Source organism: Pelodiscus sinensis, chromosome Z, assembly GCF_052426305.1.
Source record: "Pelodiscus sinensis isolate ZL-2025 chromosome Z, ASM5242630v1, whole genome shotgun sequence".
Taxonomy (NCBI): Eukaryota; Metazoa; Chordata; order Testudines; family Trionychidae; genus Pelodiscus; species Pelodiscus sinensis.
The window spans coordinates 16,030,750-16,047,723 of NC_143085.1; the positions used below are offsets into that span (position 1 = coordinate 16,030,750).

Consider the following 16,974-nt stretch of genomic DNA (forward strand, 5'->3'; position numbering starts at 1 on the left):
ATTGCTTCTTGTCCCATCATCAGAGGTCAAGGAGAACAATTTTTCTCCCTCCTTCTTGTGAAATCCTTTTAGATACTTGTATACCGCTATCATGTTCCCTCTCGGTCTTCTCTTTTCTAATCTAAACAAGCCCAATTCTTTCAGTCGTCCCTCATAGGTCATGTTTTCTAGATCTTTAATCATTTTTATTGCTCTTCTCTGGACCTTCTCCAATTTCTCCACATCTTTATGCTCTACATGTTCTAATAATGGGACCAACAGAAGTAAAAAAAAACCTAGCCAAAACAAAAAAGCCTTGCCTTTTGAAAAGAAAAGTTCTCAGTATCTCTTAGAAGCAGGAGGAGTGAGAAAATTTTTGTAGTTGGTGGGCCCATGATGTGAAATGATGATCACCTGCCAATCTAAGTAACAGTGGCAGAATGTGTAAATGGAAGCTAATGTCCAAATGCAAATACAAAGGAAGCCCACAAAGGATACATTTGCATACATGCAGATGAGGTCTATATAATTATAAAATACATGTAGATGAGGTCTATATAAAAACCAGCAGAGATATTGTAAAATGAATTCACCATTTTCTAAACAATGAATGTAATTTCATCATTGAGTGACTGTAATCCCCAAGCTTCAGACAATGATGGAGGACTATAGGAAGACCTACTTGAATAGACAGCACTCGTTAATTGGGAAGCTTGTCATGAAACAATTAAGGATAATGACATAAGAAAAGTGGACAGCTGAAAACCACTTACTACCATGACCTTTCCCATTGAAAGCCTGTGCTGAATGTGGTATGAAAGGCATACAAGGGTTCTAACCTTGGCTCATTAACCTCCAAAAAAGTCCTTTATGAAGGCAGAAAAGAGGAAGCAGCAGCCTTTCCTTCCTCCCCCCCAAATATGTAAATAACATAAATCAAATGAATCCAGCTGTAATATTGTCCAAACATTCTTCTAGGGCAGAGATTCAGAGACTGACTTACCAGAGTGCATTGGGCAATCTCATCAGCATACAAATGCTGATTCAGTTTGTACTAGTTAGAAATGATCTCACCACAAGGTCTCTCACATCTGTTGAGCAACACAGGAAAATGGCTGTACTTCTAGAAGATGCAACTTAATCCACTCTTTAGTTACTATCCATCCTGACTAAGTTCCAAGTGTCACTGGATCCTTCAAAGGACAGGGCAAATCATACTGGCGAAATCCATGTGTTGCGAAAGCAACAACCTATGGTTAATCTTATTGGAAGGTGCTGAAAGATCCAGTATAAACAAAATGACCATCTCTGGTAGTGTGATCATAATGGCGAAAAATACATTATCTGATTCAAAAGAGGCCTCATTCCAACTGGATGTGACCCAGAATGTCACTAGTGTCTATATGAATCTGGACAACCTTTTCAGTAGTAATTATCAGTCTATCCGGCATCAATAAATGGTTTCTTGAGGAGGGGCCATACGTGTACACCCTTTTAAGAATGTTTAGAATCTCTACAAACACTTGATAATACAAGTCCACCAATGACAGCCACACCCCTTATGAAAATGAGCCAGGAGGTCAAATCAAAAGGGATCTTTGTAAACTGACATGATCTCAGAGGCCAATTCAAGCTTCTTCAGTGGAAAGTGCCAAGTTTCTTCATTAGGTTTGGAAAGACCAGCCAAAGGTGCACATTCTTTATTATAAAGAACACCAGAAACTGGTCAGAATGCTCAACAGAACTACTTCTGTAGAGGGAAGGATGGGTCAGATTGCTGTGCATGCCTCTGGAATGTGTGAGCAAGCTTCTTGCCATCAAAAGACTAAGAAACATGATGTCCTCACCAAATAATGCCCTCATGCCTTAAAAAGCATCAATTCCAGTCAGTTCTTTGCAACAGACGTGTTAGAATGTTACAATTGTGAGCGTTAACGTTGCTAACTATTTGAAGCCAAGGAAATAGACTTTAAGTATTCCAAATAAATTATATGCACTGTGCAACTGAGATAAGTGGATGAGTGAACAAACATCAACTATAGCATGAGTTGGGCACATCTCCATGGCAACCTAATTGTCTTCTGAACTCAAAATGTGATCAGCATAGTAATTTAAAGTTTTAAAGCAACAAGGTCGATTTTTCCACAAGCCATACTTATGAACAGCAGACTAAAGAAAGAAAATGTAGGAACCCAACTGGCTAAGCAACAGTTCAGCAGAAAAAGACCTACAATGGAGGAGAAGCTGAATATGAGTCAACAGTATGCCCTTGTAGCCAAGAAGACTAACAGCATATTGAGGTGCATTAGTAGGAGCATTGCCAGCAGATCTAGGGAAGTGATTATTTCCCTTTATTTGACACTTATGAGCCACTTCTGGAGTGGTGTGTCCAATTCTGGGTCTTCCATTACAGAAAGGATGTGGACACTTTGGAGAAAGTCCAGTGGAGGGCAACAAAATTATTGGAGGGCTGGAGCACATGATTTATGATGAGAGGCTAAGGGATTTGGGCTTCTTTTTAGTTTATAGATGAGAAGAGCAAGGGGGGGATTTGATTGAAGTCTTTTACGAGCTGAAGGGAGGTTCCAAAGAGGAAGGAGAGAGGCTGTTCTCAGTGGTGACAGATCACAGTATGAAGAGCTATGGTTTCAAGTTGCAATAGGGGAGGGCTGAGTTGAATATTAGGAAAAACTATTTCATTAGGCAGTGGTGAAGCACTGGAATAGATTAGGAAGGTGGTGCAATCTCCATTCCTAGAGTTTAAGTCCCAACTTGACCAAGCCCTGGCAGGGGTGATTTAGTTCAGATTGGTCCTGCTTTTAGCAGGAGGTTGGACTCGATAACCTTGTGAAATCTCTTCCAACTCTATGATTCTATGATTCTAACCCCCCTAAAATGTAGACGTAATCCCAAAAGGTTCATTTTGGGAAAACACCCCCGAGTGGGAATGCATATGGGGTGGGGGACTGGAAGGGCTTTTCAGGCTATTCCCACTCCTTCACATCTGTGAACTTAGACCAAGCCTTAGAGGAGCCAATTGTAGGGTCTAGTAAATGTGACAACTGCTCTTCTGGGCCCATGGTTATGGCTGCCCTATTTAAGAGGCACATCAGAAGATGCAGGACTTCTAATACCTGTTGGGTCTGGCTGGGAAGGATGGACAAGAAGGAGTTTGATGGAAGGAATCAGCGCCCTTTGAAGTTATGAGCCATTTCTGCCCTGAGAGAAGGGCGAATAAGGCAGGGATTAATTACCTGAAGCACCAGGGTAGGGCACGAGGGGGTGCAAGAAGGGAAGCAAATCCAATAGAGCTTGGATTGAGAGGAGGGAGTAGACAAGGTTAAATAATAGAGGTTGGCAAATGCCTTGTGTTAAAAATGGTGTACCTTCCAGTGCAGAACTGTGGAATGTGGTGGGCAGGGAAAGGAGCTCTGAGTTCCACAGAGTGATATGCAAATCCCAAAATAAATTGCAAGGGAAAATGACTCTGCCGTTCATTCAGCCTCACCCTGACTTGGGGTATTCCAGCTCTCCCATGAGATTGTGAGCCCATCTCAAGCAGAGGTGCAGAATTGGAGTAATAGACGTTACAGGGTGCATCAATAGCAGTAAGATTCCCTGGCAGTGCCTTATGGGAACTTTTACAGAGCCTTGTGCAGTCACTCACTGTTCTTAGCTCTGCACTTCCATAAACACTCAATTAATTCTTCACTTAAAGAAACATTCCATAGCAGCTCTTTTGGGCAATGGGTGATTCAAAGTCAATGAATCATTCCCTACCATAACATCCCTACCTTTTTGTAGAGAGTTGTCTGTGCAGGTGAATGACTTTGAAGGGATTTATCGCTTGAGCTGTGCAGGATGATGTTCATCCCATCTGTTCAAGTCCTAAAGCTCTATATTCTGAGAGACATATGTCTAGATAATGTACAAACAGGCACCTTCAGCAAAGAAACCAAGTTCCTTGGAAGCAATAGGCACAGCTTCATGAGGTGATTACAGAACCGTCTGCAAAACCCAGCCTATTAGAAAAATACAATGTACCCTATTGTTGCATCCCCTGAATTTCACTGGCTTAGATTCCTCTGCTCGGCACAGGGATGGAATTCAATTTTGTGTTTTATAACAGGAGAAGGAAAAAAGAATCCATGCTTTCAAACAAAAAGTTAAATGCATTTTGTGTTTGTAAAAGATGCCAGATTGATGGTCCAAGCCTTTGTGGGCACAAGCAGAGGTTGTGCTGCCTGTGTCCTTGGACTAACTCTATGCATGTGCTTAACTTTAATCTTGAAGTGGGAGAGAATAGTTCAGACTCTGACAGGTTTAGTACTTCACGTCTGTGTCTTGGAGCAGTAGTTCTGGAATCCACAAGAGAAGAGGCAATTCTTGATTTAGTCTTAAGTGGATTGCAGGACATGGTCCGAGGTGTATATAGCTGGATCACTTGGAAATAGAGACTATAGTATAATTAAATTTAACATCTCTGTGGTGGGAAAACCATCACAGTAGCCCAACACTATAACATTTAATTTCAGAAAGGGGAACTACAGTCTCAAAGAGATAGCCATGTTAAACTATCTACAGAATCAACAAGGAGTCTTGTGGCAACTTGGGGTACATCTCCATTGAACACTTATTTTAAAATAAGGTATTCCAGAAGAAATACTCTGAAATAGCTCATTTTGAAATAGCACATCTACACTACAGGGAAGCCTCAAAATTAGTCTGAGGCAGGTTTCCTTAATGTGGATTGTGCTTCCTTGATTTAGAGTCCCAGGAGGCACTGGAGAAAAATTAATTTGAATGGTCCTGGGGAGGAGTTATTTCAAAATAGCAGCAGTGGAGCATCCACACTACAGCTATTTTGAAATAGCTATTTTGGAATAAGCATTATTCCTTGTGGAATGAGATTTACAGACGTCTGAATAAGCAGTCTGTTATTTCGACTTTATTTCAGAATAACAGAATTGCTGTGTAGACACTTGTATTGCTATTTCAAAATATCATCTGTTATTTTGAAATAAATGTGCTGTATAGATGCATCCTTAAAGACTAAGATTGATTAGGGCATTAGCTTTTGTGGGTAAAACCCACTTTGTCAGTGATTTGGAATCGAGTTTACAGAGCCATCGGGTGTGTGTGTGTGTGTGTGTGTGGACAACAAAAGAAAGAGGGTACTTGTGTAAATGAGGCTAATCAGTGTGGGTAGAAATGACTCGTTCACAGCAGTTGATGTGGAAATGTGACTATCCAGAGAGGGGAAATTGCCTTTGAAATGTGTTCACTAGTTAAGATCCTTAATCAGTCCTAAGATGATAACATTGAATTTGCAAATGAATTCCAGCTCAGCTAAGTCCCTTTATAATTGGTTTTTGAAATTCTTTTGTAGAAGAATGGCTACTTTTAAATATATTACTGAATTTCCAGGGAGGTGAAATTCTTCCCGTTACAGGTTTATGTGTGTTATCATTCCTGCTGTCCAATTTGTTCCAGTCATTGTTTGGCATATACTCAGTCCTGTTTGGCCAATATGCATATTGTTGGCACTTGACAGCATATTGCATGTTAGTGGATATGCATGTAGTTTATGTGGTTAGATCCTGGGATAGTGTCGCTTGTATGGATATGTGGACAGAGTTGGCAGTGGTGTTTGTTGCAGGTTAAGTGTTTCTGTGAAGCGGTGTTTGACTGCTGGTGAGTATTTGCTTCAGGTTGGGAGATTGGGCAAGGATTGGCCTATCTCCCAAATCTGTGAGACTGAGGGATCATTTTCCAAGATAGGTTATAGATTGTCAATGATGCTCTGGGGCAGAGGTGGGGGGAGACGGTGAGTTGAGGACTATAGGGCTTCATCTACACTGCAGGGTTTTTGCACAAGAAGCCTTTTGTGGAAGAGCTTTTTCAGATAGGGGTTTCTTGTGCAAGAGTGTCCACATTCGTGTGTTAATAGGACTTATTCCTTGAGGGGAGAGAAATAACGGTACCACCAAAAGCCTTCTCTTCTGTGGATTTACTTGCGCAAAAGCACGCTTGAGGTGTGGACGCTCCGCTGGTTTTTGTGCTCGTAGTGTAGACGTAGCCTTGGTGATAACCAGTGGCGTTCTGTTATTTTCCTTTTTGGACCTGTCCTGAAATGACTTCTGGGTACTCGTCTGGCTCTGTCAATCTATTTCTTCACTTCCCTAGGTGGATATTTAAGTTTTAAGAATACTTAATAAAGATTTTATAGGTGCTTGTCTCTGTCTAAGATAATGGATTGTCGGATGTGTCCTGAATGGAAGCTAGAGTCATGTAGAATAATGGTTAGGCGCCTAGGGCGCCAAGTTAAATGGGGTGCCAAATGATGGTGCACTATCATTGAGAGGTTTGGAGGTGGGGGTGCTGATTGCATGGTTCACCTAGGGTGCCAGTTGCTGGCAGCTTGTCTAGGGCTGCCCCGTCTAGGTCAGACATAAAAATGTTGGTATGCTGTGGGATCATGTGGGTTCATGTGGGTTTCCATAGCAGTGCTGCCAACCTAACTTCTAAATTGTCCCCAAATTAGAAGTGGTTGTGGGTGAGAACAAAGTCACATAGCTCAGCCACCGGATGTACTCTGCTATCATCAAGTTTACTATTCCTGACAGAATGAGGAGGTTAGTTAAACAGAAATTAAAAGGTACAGTGCCAAAAGTAAAATCCCTGAAAGATACATGGGAACTTTTTAAGGCTCAACTTAAATGTATACTCCAAATTTAAAAAAAAATACACCACAGAATAGGAGAACCAAAAAAAGTACCACTGGGGATTCACAACTAACTTAAAAAGTAGAGAGAGATAAAAAGGCACCATTTAAAAAGGGGAAATTAAATCCTAGTGAAGAAGATAGAAAGGAGCATAAATTCTGTCAAATTAAGTGTAAAAATATAATCAGGAAAGCCAAAGGTAATAGCAACATTTTTTAATTACAGCAGAAGCAGGAAGCTTGCTAAACAACCAGTGAAGCCACTGAACAATTGAGATGCTAAACTCAAAGACAATAAGGTCGTTGTAGAGAAACTAAATGAATTTTTTGCATCGGTCTTCATGGCTGAGGATGTGAGGAAGATTCCCAAACCTGAGCCGTTCTTTTTAGATGACAAATATGAGGAACTGTCTCAGATTGAGATGTCATTAGAGGTTTTGGAATTAACAGTACCAAGTCTCCAGGACCAGATGGTGAAATGTCAAATGTGAAATTGCTGAACTACTAACTGTGGTAATCTCCTGCATTTAATGACTGGAGAATAGCTAATATGATGCCAATTTTTAAAAAGGACTGTAGAGGTGATTCTGGCAATTACAGGTCAGTAAGTCTAACTTCATTACTAGGCAAATTGGTTGAAACTATAGTTAAGAGCAGAATTGTCAGACACATAGATTAACATAATTTGTTAAGGAAACTCAACATGGTTTCTGTAAAAGGAAATCATGCCTCACTAATCTAGTAGAATTCTTTGAAGGCGGGGGGGCAACAAGCATGTATATAAGGGGTAAAAAAGCCTTTGACAAAGGCTCTTAAGCAAAGTAAGCTATCATGGGATAAGAAGGAAGGTCCTCTTATGGACTGATTACTGGTTAAAAGATGGGAAACAAAGGGTATGAATAAATGGTCAGTTTTCAGAATGGTGAGAGTTAACTAGTGATGTCTTGCAGGGGTCTGTGCTGAGACAATTACTATTCAACACATTCATAAATGATCTGGAAAAAGGAGTAGGCAAATGTGAAGTGGCAAAATTTGCAGATGATGCTAAACAGTTCAAGATAGGTAAGTCCAAAGCAGACTGTGAAGATCTTCAAGGGATCCCACAAAACTAGGTAACTAGGCAACAGAATGACAAATTAATTTTAACATTGATAAACGCAAAGTACTACATATTGGAAAACATAATCCCAATTATATCTATAAAATGATGGGGACTAAATTAGCTGTTACCACTCAAGAGAGAGACCTACCTTAACACTTATGCAAAAGATGGTTTACTTTTGTGCCACTTTAACTAAAATCCTGTTTTCTCTCTTTCATTCCAGATGCTGGAGAGCTCTTCCATCCTTTTGTCCATTGTTACTAGCCTGCTCTTCATTTTACTGCTGCTTGCAGTGCTCATCAGAAATAACGGCTTTGCCGCCATTCTGTGGAATGAAATAGTGCTACAGAGAATAAACAACTTTACCATGGCTGAGAACAAAGAAAAAAGGATTTTAAACTTTGTGCTGCAGAATGCGGTCAGAGGGGATCCCCAGAGTGTGGTGGACACCATAGATACGTACTGCTCCCAGAAGGAGTGGGCTATGAATGTTGGGGATGAAAAAGGTAGTCACATAGAGATTAGCTTTTGAAGGCTATTTTTGAGGATGCAATTGGCATGGTACAAGACATGTTATTCTGCTATCATTGTAAAAATACCACAACCTTGCAAACTGCAACAAGGGTTATGCTAACAATCCTGCAAGTTGGAGTAAATCTTTTTGGAAGAATGCAACAGGGTGCAATGTAGAGTTTTGGGCCAAATGTCATTTTTATGTGCTGTTTGATGTTTTCATAAGAGAGTGAGGAAGAGAGGATAGGCACCTGGGGAGCTGAGAAATTAAATCTTGTCTTGTATTCCTGCCAGTTTCTAACTGTGTAACCTTGGAAATGTCACTGTCTTTCTGTACCTTAGTTGCAATGGATCATAACCAATTTCCAGGAGAAGGTATCCAAGAGCCTTAATTTGCTGGTGTGTACAAAGCATTGGGAGGTCCCTGCAAATCATGAGTATTTAAAATACAAGGAATTTTGCTAATTAAACAGTAGTTATAGGCAAGGTATTTTTGAGGGAAGACAGATTATGCAAAGCCTCCATGCTTTGCATCTAAAAAAGTTCAATTGTCTACTAATACAAATATACACTTCTAACATACCCTTCCTGTAAATTAGACCTGAGAGCTTTTAGAACATACCCCTTTTTGGTTTTGGAAGCAGTGCAGAGAATTTGGAGGTTAAACATATAACCAAGCTAATAAACTTGTACTTTTATACAGTAGTCAAAGGAGCCCCTAAATTTTAGGCCTAGTTTATTAAAACAGTTCCAGTGATATAGTTAGTTTAGGGTGCTTAGTATCTGTACATTATTAAAGCTCTATCCTTGGTAATATTTGGTCATATTTTAAGGTTTTTGATTGGACAAAATGCCCTTCATTTTCAGCAGAAATTTGCTTGAGTGAAAACGGAGTAAAGATCTTAAGATTTATCCCACGAGTCACTGAATTATATAATGATACTGTCTTGTATTTTTTGAATATTTTTCATCTTAAAGGTGCCAAAGTACCTGACAGGAGTGGCATCAGTACTCAGTAAAGTGCAGTCTCTTCTGTGGCTTTGAATAGCACACAAATACACAGTTACCAACTCCCCAATCTAGGGGATTAGGCTAAGACATTGGGTGGGATAACACTTTGGGATCTTTGAGTGACATCAGGTGGTCTAAACCTTGCCTTACAACTCATTTGAAACAACAGCTTCAAGGTATGTTGGTAGGACTGTGATTTAGTACTTGCTGAAAAGGACCAGAATCACTTACTGAATCACCAGCCTTGATGCCTGAAATGCCTTGGTTTTCTTCAGAGGCTTCTCACACAAGTATTGACCAGAAATCTCAAAAAAAGTACATAGCACTACACCAATTTACATCAACAAGCCATCCCTAATCTACCATAAATTGGAAAAATATACTATATAGAATCAGAATCCTAGAACTGGAAGGTACCTCAAGGTCGAGTCCAGTCCCCTGCCCTCAGGGCACCATCTAGATCATCCCTGATAGATGCCTATTCAACCTGCTCTTAAATATTTCCACTGATGGAGATTCTACAACCTCCCTAGGCAATTTATTCCAGTATTTCACCACCCTGACCGTTAGGAAGTTTTTCCTAATGTCCAACCTAAACCTCCCTTGCTGCAATTTCAGCCCGTTGCTTCTTGTCCTATCATCAGAGGCCAAAGAGAACAATTTTTCTCCCTCTTCCTTATAACACCCTTTTAGATACTTAAAAACTACTATCATGTCCCACCTCAGTCTTCTCTTTTCCTAACTAAACAAGCCCAATTCTTTCAGCCTTCTCTCATAGGTCAAGTGTTTTAGATATTTAATCATTTGTGTTGCTCTTCTCTGGACCTTCTCCAGTTTCTCCACATCTTTCTTGAAATGTGGTGCCCAGAACTGAATACAGTACTCCAAATGAGGCTTAATCAGGTAAGACTAGAGCACAAGAATAATTTCTTGTGTCTTGCTCAGAACACTCCTATTAATGCATCCCAGAATCATTTTTTATTTTTTGGCAAAAGTGTCACACTGTTGACTCATGTTTAACTTGTGGTCCACTGTAACCCTTAAATCCATTTCAGCAGTGCTCTTTCTTTTCCTCTTTCACTTATGTATCAATATGTGTGAAACTTATTGTTCCTTCCTAAGTTGAATACTTTGTATTTGTCCTTATTAAGCTACATCTTGTTTACCTCAGACCATTTCTCTAGCTTGTCCAGGTCATTCTGAATTTTGACCCTATCCTCCAAAGCACTTGCAGCTCCTCCCAGTTTGGTATCATTGGCAAATTTAATAATCGTACTCTCTATGCCATCATCTAAATCATTGATGAAGATATTGAACAGAACTGGTCCCAAAACAGACCTCTGCAGAACCCCGCTTGTTATGCCCTTCCAGCATGACTGTGAACCATTAATAAGTACTCTCTGAGAACAGTTATCCAGCCAGTTATGTAACCACATTATAGTAGCCCCATCTTTTTTTAAAGTTTCTATAACTACCCCATCTCGACTAGAATCATAGAGCTGGAAGAGACCTCAGGAGGTCATCAAGTCCAGCCTCTTGCTCAAGGGAAGATCAATCCCAACTAAATCAACCCAGCCAGGGCTTTGTCAAGCCGAGACTTAAAAACCTCTAGGGAGGGAGATTCCACCACCTCCCTAGGTAACCCATTCCAGTGCTTCACCACCCTCCTACGGAAATAGTTTTTCCTAATATCCAACCTAGACCTCCCCCAACTGTAACTTGAGCCCATTGCTCCTTGTTCTGCCATCCGTCACTATGGTGAAAGTTGGAATAAGAGATCCTCCGGAAAAGGGCTTTATTCCGGAGGATCGCGCCAGTCTAGACGCTTTTTTCCAGCTTTTCCCCAAGCCGGAAAAAAAGCGGCGGACATGTTTTTATTTAAATCCCGCAGGGGATATTTAAATCCCCCGCGGATTTCCCTGTTCCAAAGTTGGAAATTAGCATGGCTATTTCGTAATAGGGGCCAGTCTAGACGTAGCCGAGCTGACATGAGAAACTAACTAGAATCAGACCATTCTAAACATTCTCTCTTTGCAACCGGCTCTGAGCAATGCCTGTAAGGATGATTCTACTTGCTGCAATTGGCAGTGGACTTAAACTGCAATGTGATTTTTAAATTGAGGTGTACATGGATCAGACTGTATCTGACTACTGGCTGGGAGTTTGAAACCCACATAGATTATTTTTCCACACTCTAGTAGTTAGGTGGGCTTTAAGAACTGCTCCAACCTTGTCCATTCCTTGGCTACGAAAATGGTGGTCACATTACAGGGCCTTGAATGCGGCAAGTGTAAAGAATGGGAACTAGCATGGCACTAGCATGGCAGTCCTCATAACAGAAGGGCAGAATTCCCCCATGGGAAGATAAAATATTTCTGAACTGGTACGCCTAGGAAAAATAGTGGATAATACAGTGGGTGCCAAGGGACACTGCTCCAGTAAGATGGACAAATCCCAACGTTCTTTATTTTTAATTACTAACATTTGAAGACTTGACAAAAATGAAACAAGTGATTCATAAATAGCACAGGAAAGGGTGGATGATAATAATGGACAACTGAACAGTTCAAGTGGCTCATGAAGTATGATGCCGAAGGCTAAATAACTTCAGATGCTCATTCAGTTTCAATGTATTTGCACTACATAGGGCTTTAAAATGTTAGTGAGAGACATCTCTTCTGTCTCTGAGTCCATTTCTTTGCAAGGATTGGAGAAGTTTCCAGTTTTATTTATTGTAACAATTGGTCAATGGTTCATTGACTTTATAGTAGAAAAAGATGGAGCCTTTGTCAGCTGGCTAGACACTATTGTAATCACTATTTGTAATCACTATTTCTTAACTAAAAAGTCATAAATTAAGACCACTGAACATAATATTATTAACAAAATTAACTCTATCAAAGTTTAAAAACTCTATATTTGATGAACATGGGCAGATTTTGCAACAACTAAATTTTTTTGCAAAGTGTTGCATTTTTCATTCAAAACTATGTTAAATTTTACTTAATGCAACCCCATCTTTAGTTGAAAATTTGAGGGCATTTTAAATTTTTAAACACCCAAAATATTTTTTTTAAATATTTTCAATTTGAATTCTTGGTTAGATGATCAATTTTCACAGTATGATCATCTAACCAAGTTTCACAGTATTATCTAACCAAGTTTCACAGTATGATAATCTAACCTGAAGTTGCCGTAGAGGAAGGAAAGGCGGAGGGAAGGAAGGATTAATTATGGAAACATTCACAAGACTGTTTTCAGTTTCAACGGGCCCCATTGAGACAATAAGCAGCAGTTTCATAAAAGATATTTGTAGGGGTTTTCTTTCCAATCCCCTGACATTTCAAAATTAATCTCAATTTAAGTGAGAGCCAGTCTGCAAAAGAAGTCCTATGTAATTTATCACCAATCACCACATTTTGAACTTGCAATCTTCCATCCACAAACTTTCCACCCTTATTTATTTGGCACAGTTTGATTTAATCCAATGTTAACCCATTTCTCTCTGATTCAGGTTTGATTCTAGATAAGATAGTGGAGGAGACAAAGCCATCAGTCTTGCTGGAGCTGGGAACATACTGTGGCTACTCAGCCGTGAGGATTGCTGGGCTGTTAAAGCCAGGTGCTCGCTTACTGACCATCGAGTTCAACCCTGACTTTGTTGCTATTGCTAAACAGATGATTGAGTTTGCTGGAGTGCAAGATAAGGTATATCTTGTTCTTCTGGGGCTGGTAAATAAAGGGATTAGCTAGAAGTTATATCAGAAGAAATACTGGTATTTCACCTCTTAGACTTAGGCTAACTTAGCAATTGAAATATTCCAAGCCATTTTAGCTGTGAACTTAGCAAGCCAGTTAGGCTCATCTGTGCTGTAGAAGGGTAAAGTTGGGAAATGTTCATTAAGGACCAGGGCAGGCTCCTCAGATCTTTTTCACACACTATCTGTTTAAGGTAACTTGGCTTTCTCCCATCTTTACTGATCACTAACAATGTTGGGAACTTGCCCAGGCACTCATTGATGGATCTAAAAGTGACTATATATTACAAAGCAATTTCAAAAACCAGCTGGAGAGAGAAGGCTGCGGAACTTGCCTTCATTTGCAAAGACAACACTTTTCATCAAAATTTGAACAAAGACATGAACTGGATGGGTCACTACTTTCAGTACCCTCTTGACATCAAAAGCTAAGTATCAGGCACTTACAGCCCATTCTATTAGCCTCATTCATGGACACTCTAATTGACAAGATTTTTTTCACTTCTCTTTCCTCCCCATCCACTCTTTTTCTGCTATGTATTTGTATCCCTTGCTCCATCACCTGAAGAAGCGGGTTGTGCCCATGAAATCTCATGATGCTATCTAAATTTTTTGTTAGTCTTTAGGGTGCTATAGCATCATACACTGTTTTTTAAGTTTTTTCAGTGTTGGGAATTATTAGGAATTGCTACTATGTAAATCCTTCACCTTTCGTATCTTTTGCTCAAACCATATGGTACCCACTTACCAAATATCAGTCAAACAGAGCTTGTGCTGATAGCCAGTCATCAGGATGCATCTGCTGCTCCTTTCTACTACAGCCAGGTCTATGCTGCAGGTTTTGCATGCGTGAGTATGACCATCAGTGATGTGGTGAAGTATGATGACAACTGATGTAGCTAACTGGCAAAATTTCATGGTTAGCCCACCTCTTGATTACTGTGTACAGGTCTAGTTGTTGAGGTTTGGCCTCTTTTCTAGTAAGTGATTATTGATGGATGCAGATGGCTATTTATTGCACTGGGAATGGATGGGTTTTTTAGCTTACAGTCATATATCTACTGACACGTCAGAGAAGCATGTAGAGGATCTTTGCTGACAAGTGGTTAGATAGGCAAGTGTAAGGCAAAGGCTGCGAAGAATGGCTCAGTTGCCAGAACAAACACACTCCCTCACCTTTTGCTCAAACCATATAGAGCCCATTTACCAATACCTGTGCCGCAGTTCCACTCAGCTGAACAGTGTGTGCTGATGAGCCTGTCATCAGGATGTGTCTGCCGCTCCCGTGCTTGCACCTTCTGCTTTGGCCAGGTCTAAGCTGAAGATTTTGCCCACATGGCAATGGCCAGCAGCTATGTGGTGAGGTGTGTTTAGGACTGATGGAGCTGGCTTGCTGGCAGTTCTACTGGTATGACTGCGTGTTTACTGTGACTGCTTATTTCACTCCACTCCAGCAGCACTAGAGGGGCTGATGTTGACTGAGCAGGGACTGGGGAGGAGTGCTCAGGGAGGGAGGGTGGCTGCAGAGCCCCAGGAGCATACTAAGACCCCCAGCAGCCAAGATGTAGTTCCAGGCCGTGCTGCTAGGTGCACTTCACTGCCCTTCTGCCTCTTCCCCTGAGCATCTCTTGTCCCTGCTCCTCTCCCTCCCTAAGCTTGAAGGCTGCAAATGAGCTATTTGTGGTGCTTTGGGAGGGCAGAGGAGGAGTTGCTGAGTGCAAGACCTGGCGTTTCTCAGTGGATGCTCCAGTCTAGGAGCATTCATGGGGATGCCTGATCACAAATGCTGCTGGATTATGGAAGTCCAGAACACAGAGGTTAAACCAGTATAAGATGCATCCACAGTAGGAACACTTTCCTGGTATAGTATGCTAGTATAAATCTGTTGCAAAGCATCCTTAATGCAGATATGGCCTGACTGTGCAGAAAGAGAACAGGCTTGTTGTTTTACATGTTCTCTCCCCCCCCCCCCCCAAGGTCTGCTCCAAACTAAATAACCCCAGTCGTTTTAACCTCTCCTCTGTACATTGTTTGCTTGAGCAAAGGTTTGATTGAGATGTGACTGCAATTCCAATCCAAGTGACATACTGTTTGCAGCAGGGGTTTTCCTTGTCACCAGCAGAGTGTCACTTTACCCAGCAGAGCCAAGGTCATAGACTTCTTATAATTGCACAGAGAAAAAAATAATTGAGTCAATTTATCAAAAAAGCCCATGTGATGCAAAGCCAGGCAGAAGCCAAAGTTATCCACTCGGGCTATTAGCATGATTGCACAAGTCTGACTGCAATTTAAAGGGTATGGAGCAATGTGCTTACAACAAGCTGCACAGATCAACATGAGATGAATTTGCTTTTTAGGTGAAAATTCTAGAAGGTCCTTCGGAGACAATTATCCCACAGCTGAAGAAAAAGCATGAAGTGGACACATTGGATTTTGTCTTTCTTGACCATTGGAAAGATAGATACCTGCCCGACACTGTCCTGCTGCTTGTAAGTTGGAATGATTTCAGCCCTAAGACCGCCATACCGCATATCCAGATATCTGTAAGATGTTCCCACGACGTTTGGAAAGTGCATGTTCTCTGTAGCTATAGCAGGAGCTCGCCAGGGGAACTATTAACAAGTAACCAGCCATCTGGTGAAAAGGGTTGGAGCTTTGGGGTTGGATTCCCAAAAGTGCTGATTGCCCTGCATTCCCTTAATTTTATCAATGAGAGTGGAAAGTACTCACAACTTCCCAGGTATTATACAGCTCCTTCCAGGATCTTCCTGCATGAAAAGGCCAGAAGCTGAATACTTAGTGAGAACCATCCACAAATGCTAGGGCAGTATAGGTTTGGGTCCAAACATCATGATTTAAGTTTTTCCTATCAAATTAAGCAGACACCTGATCCACATGCCCTGAATTTTGAAGAAGTTCAGATTCCAGACCCAACTTTCACAGCTACTGTCCTGATGGCAAATGCTGCCTCTCACTCTGCTGTCTGCATTTGTGCTGCTACCAGAGCTCCTTGGTGGAATTCTATCTTTATAGCATGTTTATACCTTCTTTCTGTGAACCTCTGGGGCACTCTTACCGGGTGATTGGCTAAAAAGTGGCCTTTAACAGAGGAAAGACTATTGCTCAGACCATGCTAGGCTTTCATGCCAGAAAATAGTATTCAGTCTTTCCACCCACATCTTGATGTGGAACACATTTTGTCAGCCACAAATGTAACAGTTAATGGCACTTCATTATAAAATTAGGAGCCTATAACAGCAATAGAAAATTATAGGCTGGCTTTAAACAGCTAGGGTAATGGCAAACTAGAGCAATTGGGGACCCAAGGGTATTTTCAAATGTCAGCAAATAACCCAGTGATAATCACAGCCTCTGTATTTATGAAAACAGCATATTTCATCACAGCTCAGTAGCACCATTAGAGCTGGGATTGACTCTAGGACTAAATGACTAATTGGATGGAAATGACATATTCCAGTTACAGTCAGTGATGTGGGAACACTTTGAATAGTGGGGGTACTGAAAACAGGCCCCTTTCTCTTTGACCCCTGGGTATGGAGGGTCAGGACCCTATGCACACTGGTATAGGGTGCAGGTAGCTAGGACCTCCAACATGGGGGACCAGCAGCGAGCCCCGACTAAAACCTGGGCGTGCTATAGATTCCTGCATCTGTGGTTACATTCTCCACAAATACCTACCCATTATTTTAGGAGTCTCACATTAAAACTATGAGCCTCTCTCCTGACTGCTCTGCCCTAGCCACATTCTCCCTCTCTTGCATAGCATGTTTCACCACCCGTTTATAAGCAGTCACTTTTCCTCTCCTCCCTGTTGGCAGCTGTTTAAAAAGTAGAGGGTTTATTTGGGACTTTTCTTAAAAGAATTT

General features: G+C 41.0%; 1 protein-coding gene across 4 annotated transcripts in view; it reads left to right on the plus strand.

The window, feature by feature from the left end:
* Positions 1 to 16,974, plus strand: part of COMT (catechol-O-methyltransferase) — a 47,588-nt gene that overhangs the window by 18,417 nt on the left and 12,197 nt on the right. For 3 of the 4 annotated variants that reach the window (XM_075898331.2, XM_075898333.2, XM_075898332.2), the window contains 3 exons: positions 8,029 to 8,311; positions 12,844 to 13,037; positions 15,445 to 15,576. In XM_075898331.2, coding sequence (XP_075754446.2) covers positions 8,029 to 8,311; positions 12,844 to 13,037; positions 15,445 to 15,576 — 609 coding nt within the window. Of the gene's footprint in view, positions 1 to 7,744; positions 7,766 to 8,028; positions 8,312 to 12,843; positions 13,038 to 15,444; positions 15,577 to 16,974 lie in introns of those variants that run through there. The other variant, XM_075898334.2, reaches the window with a different exon arrangement.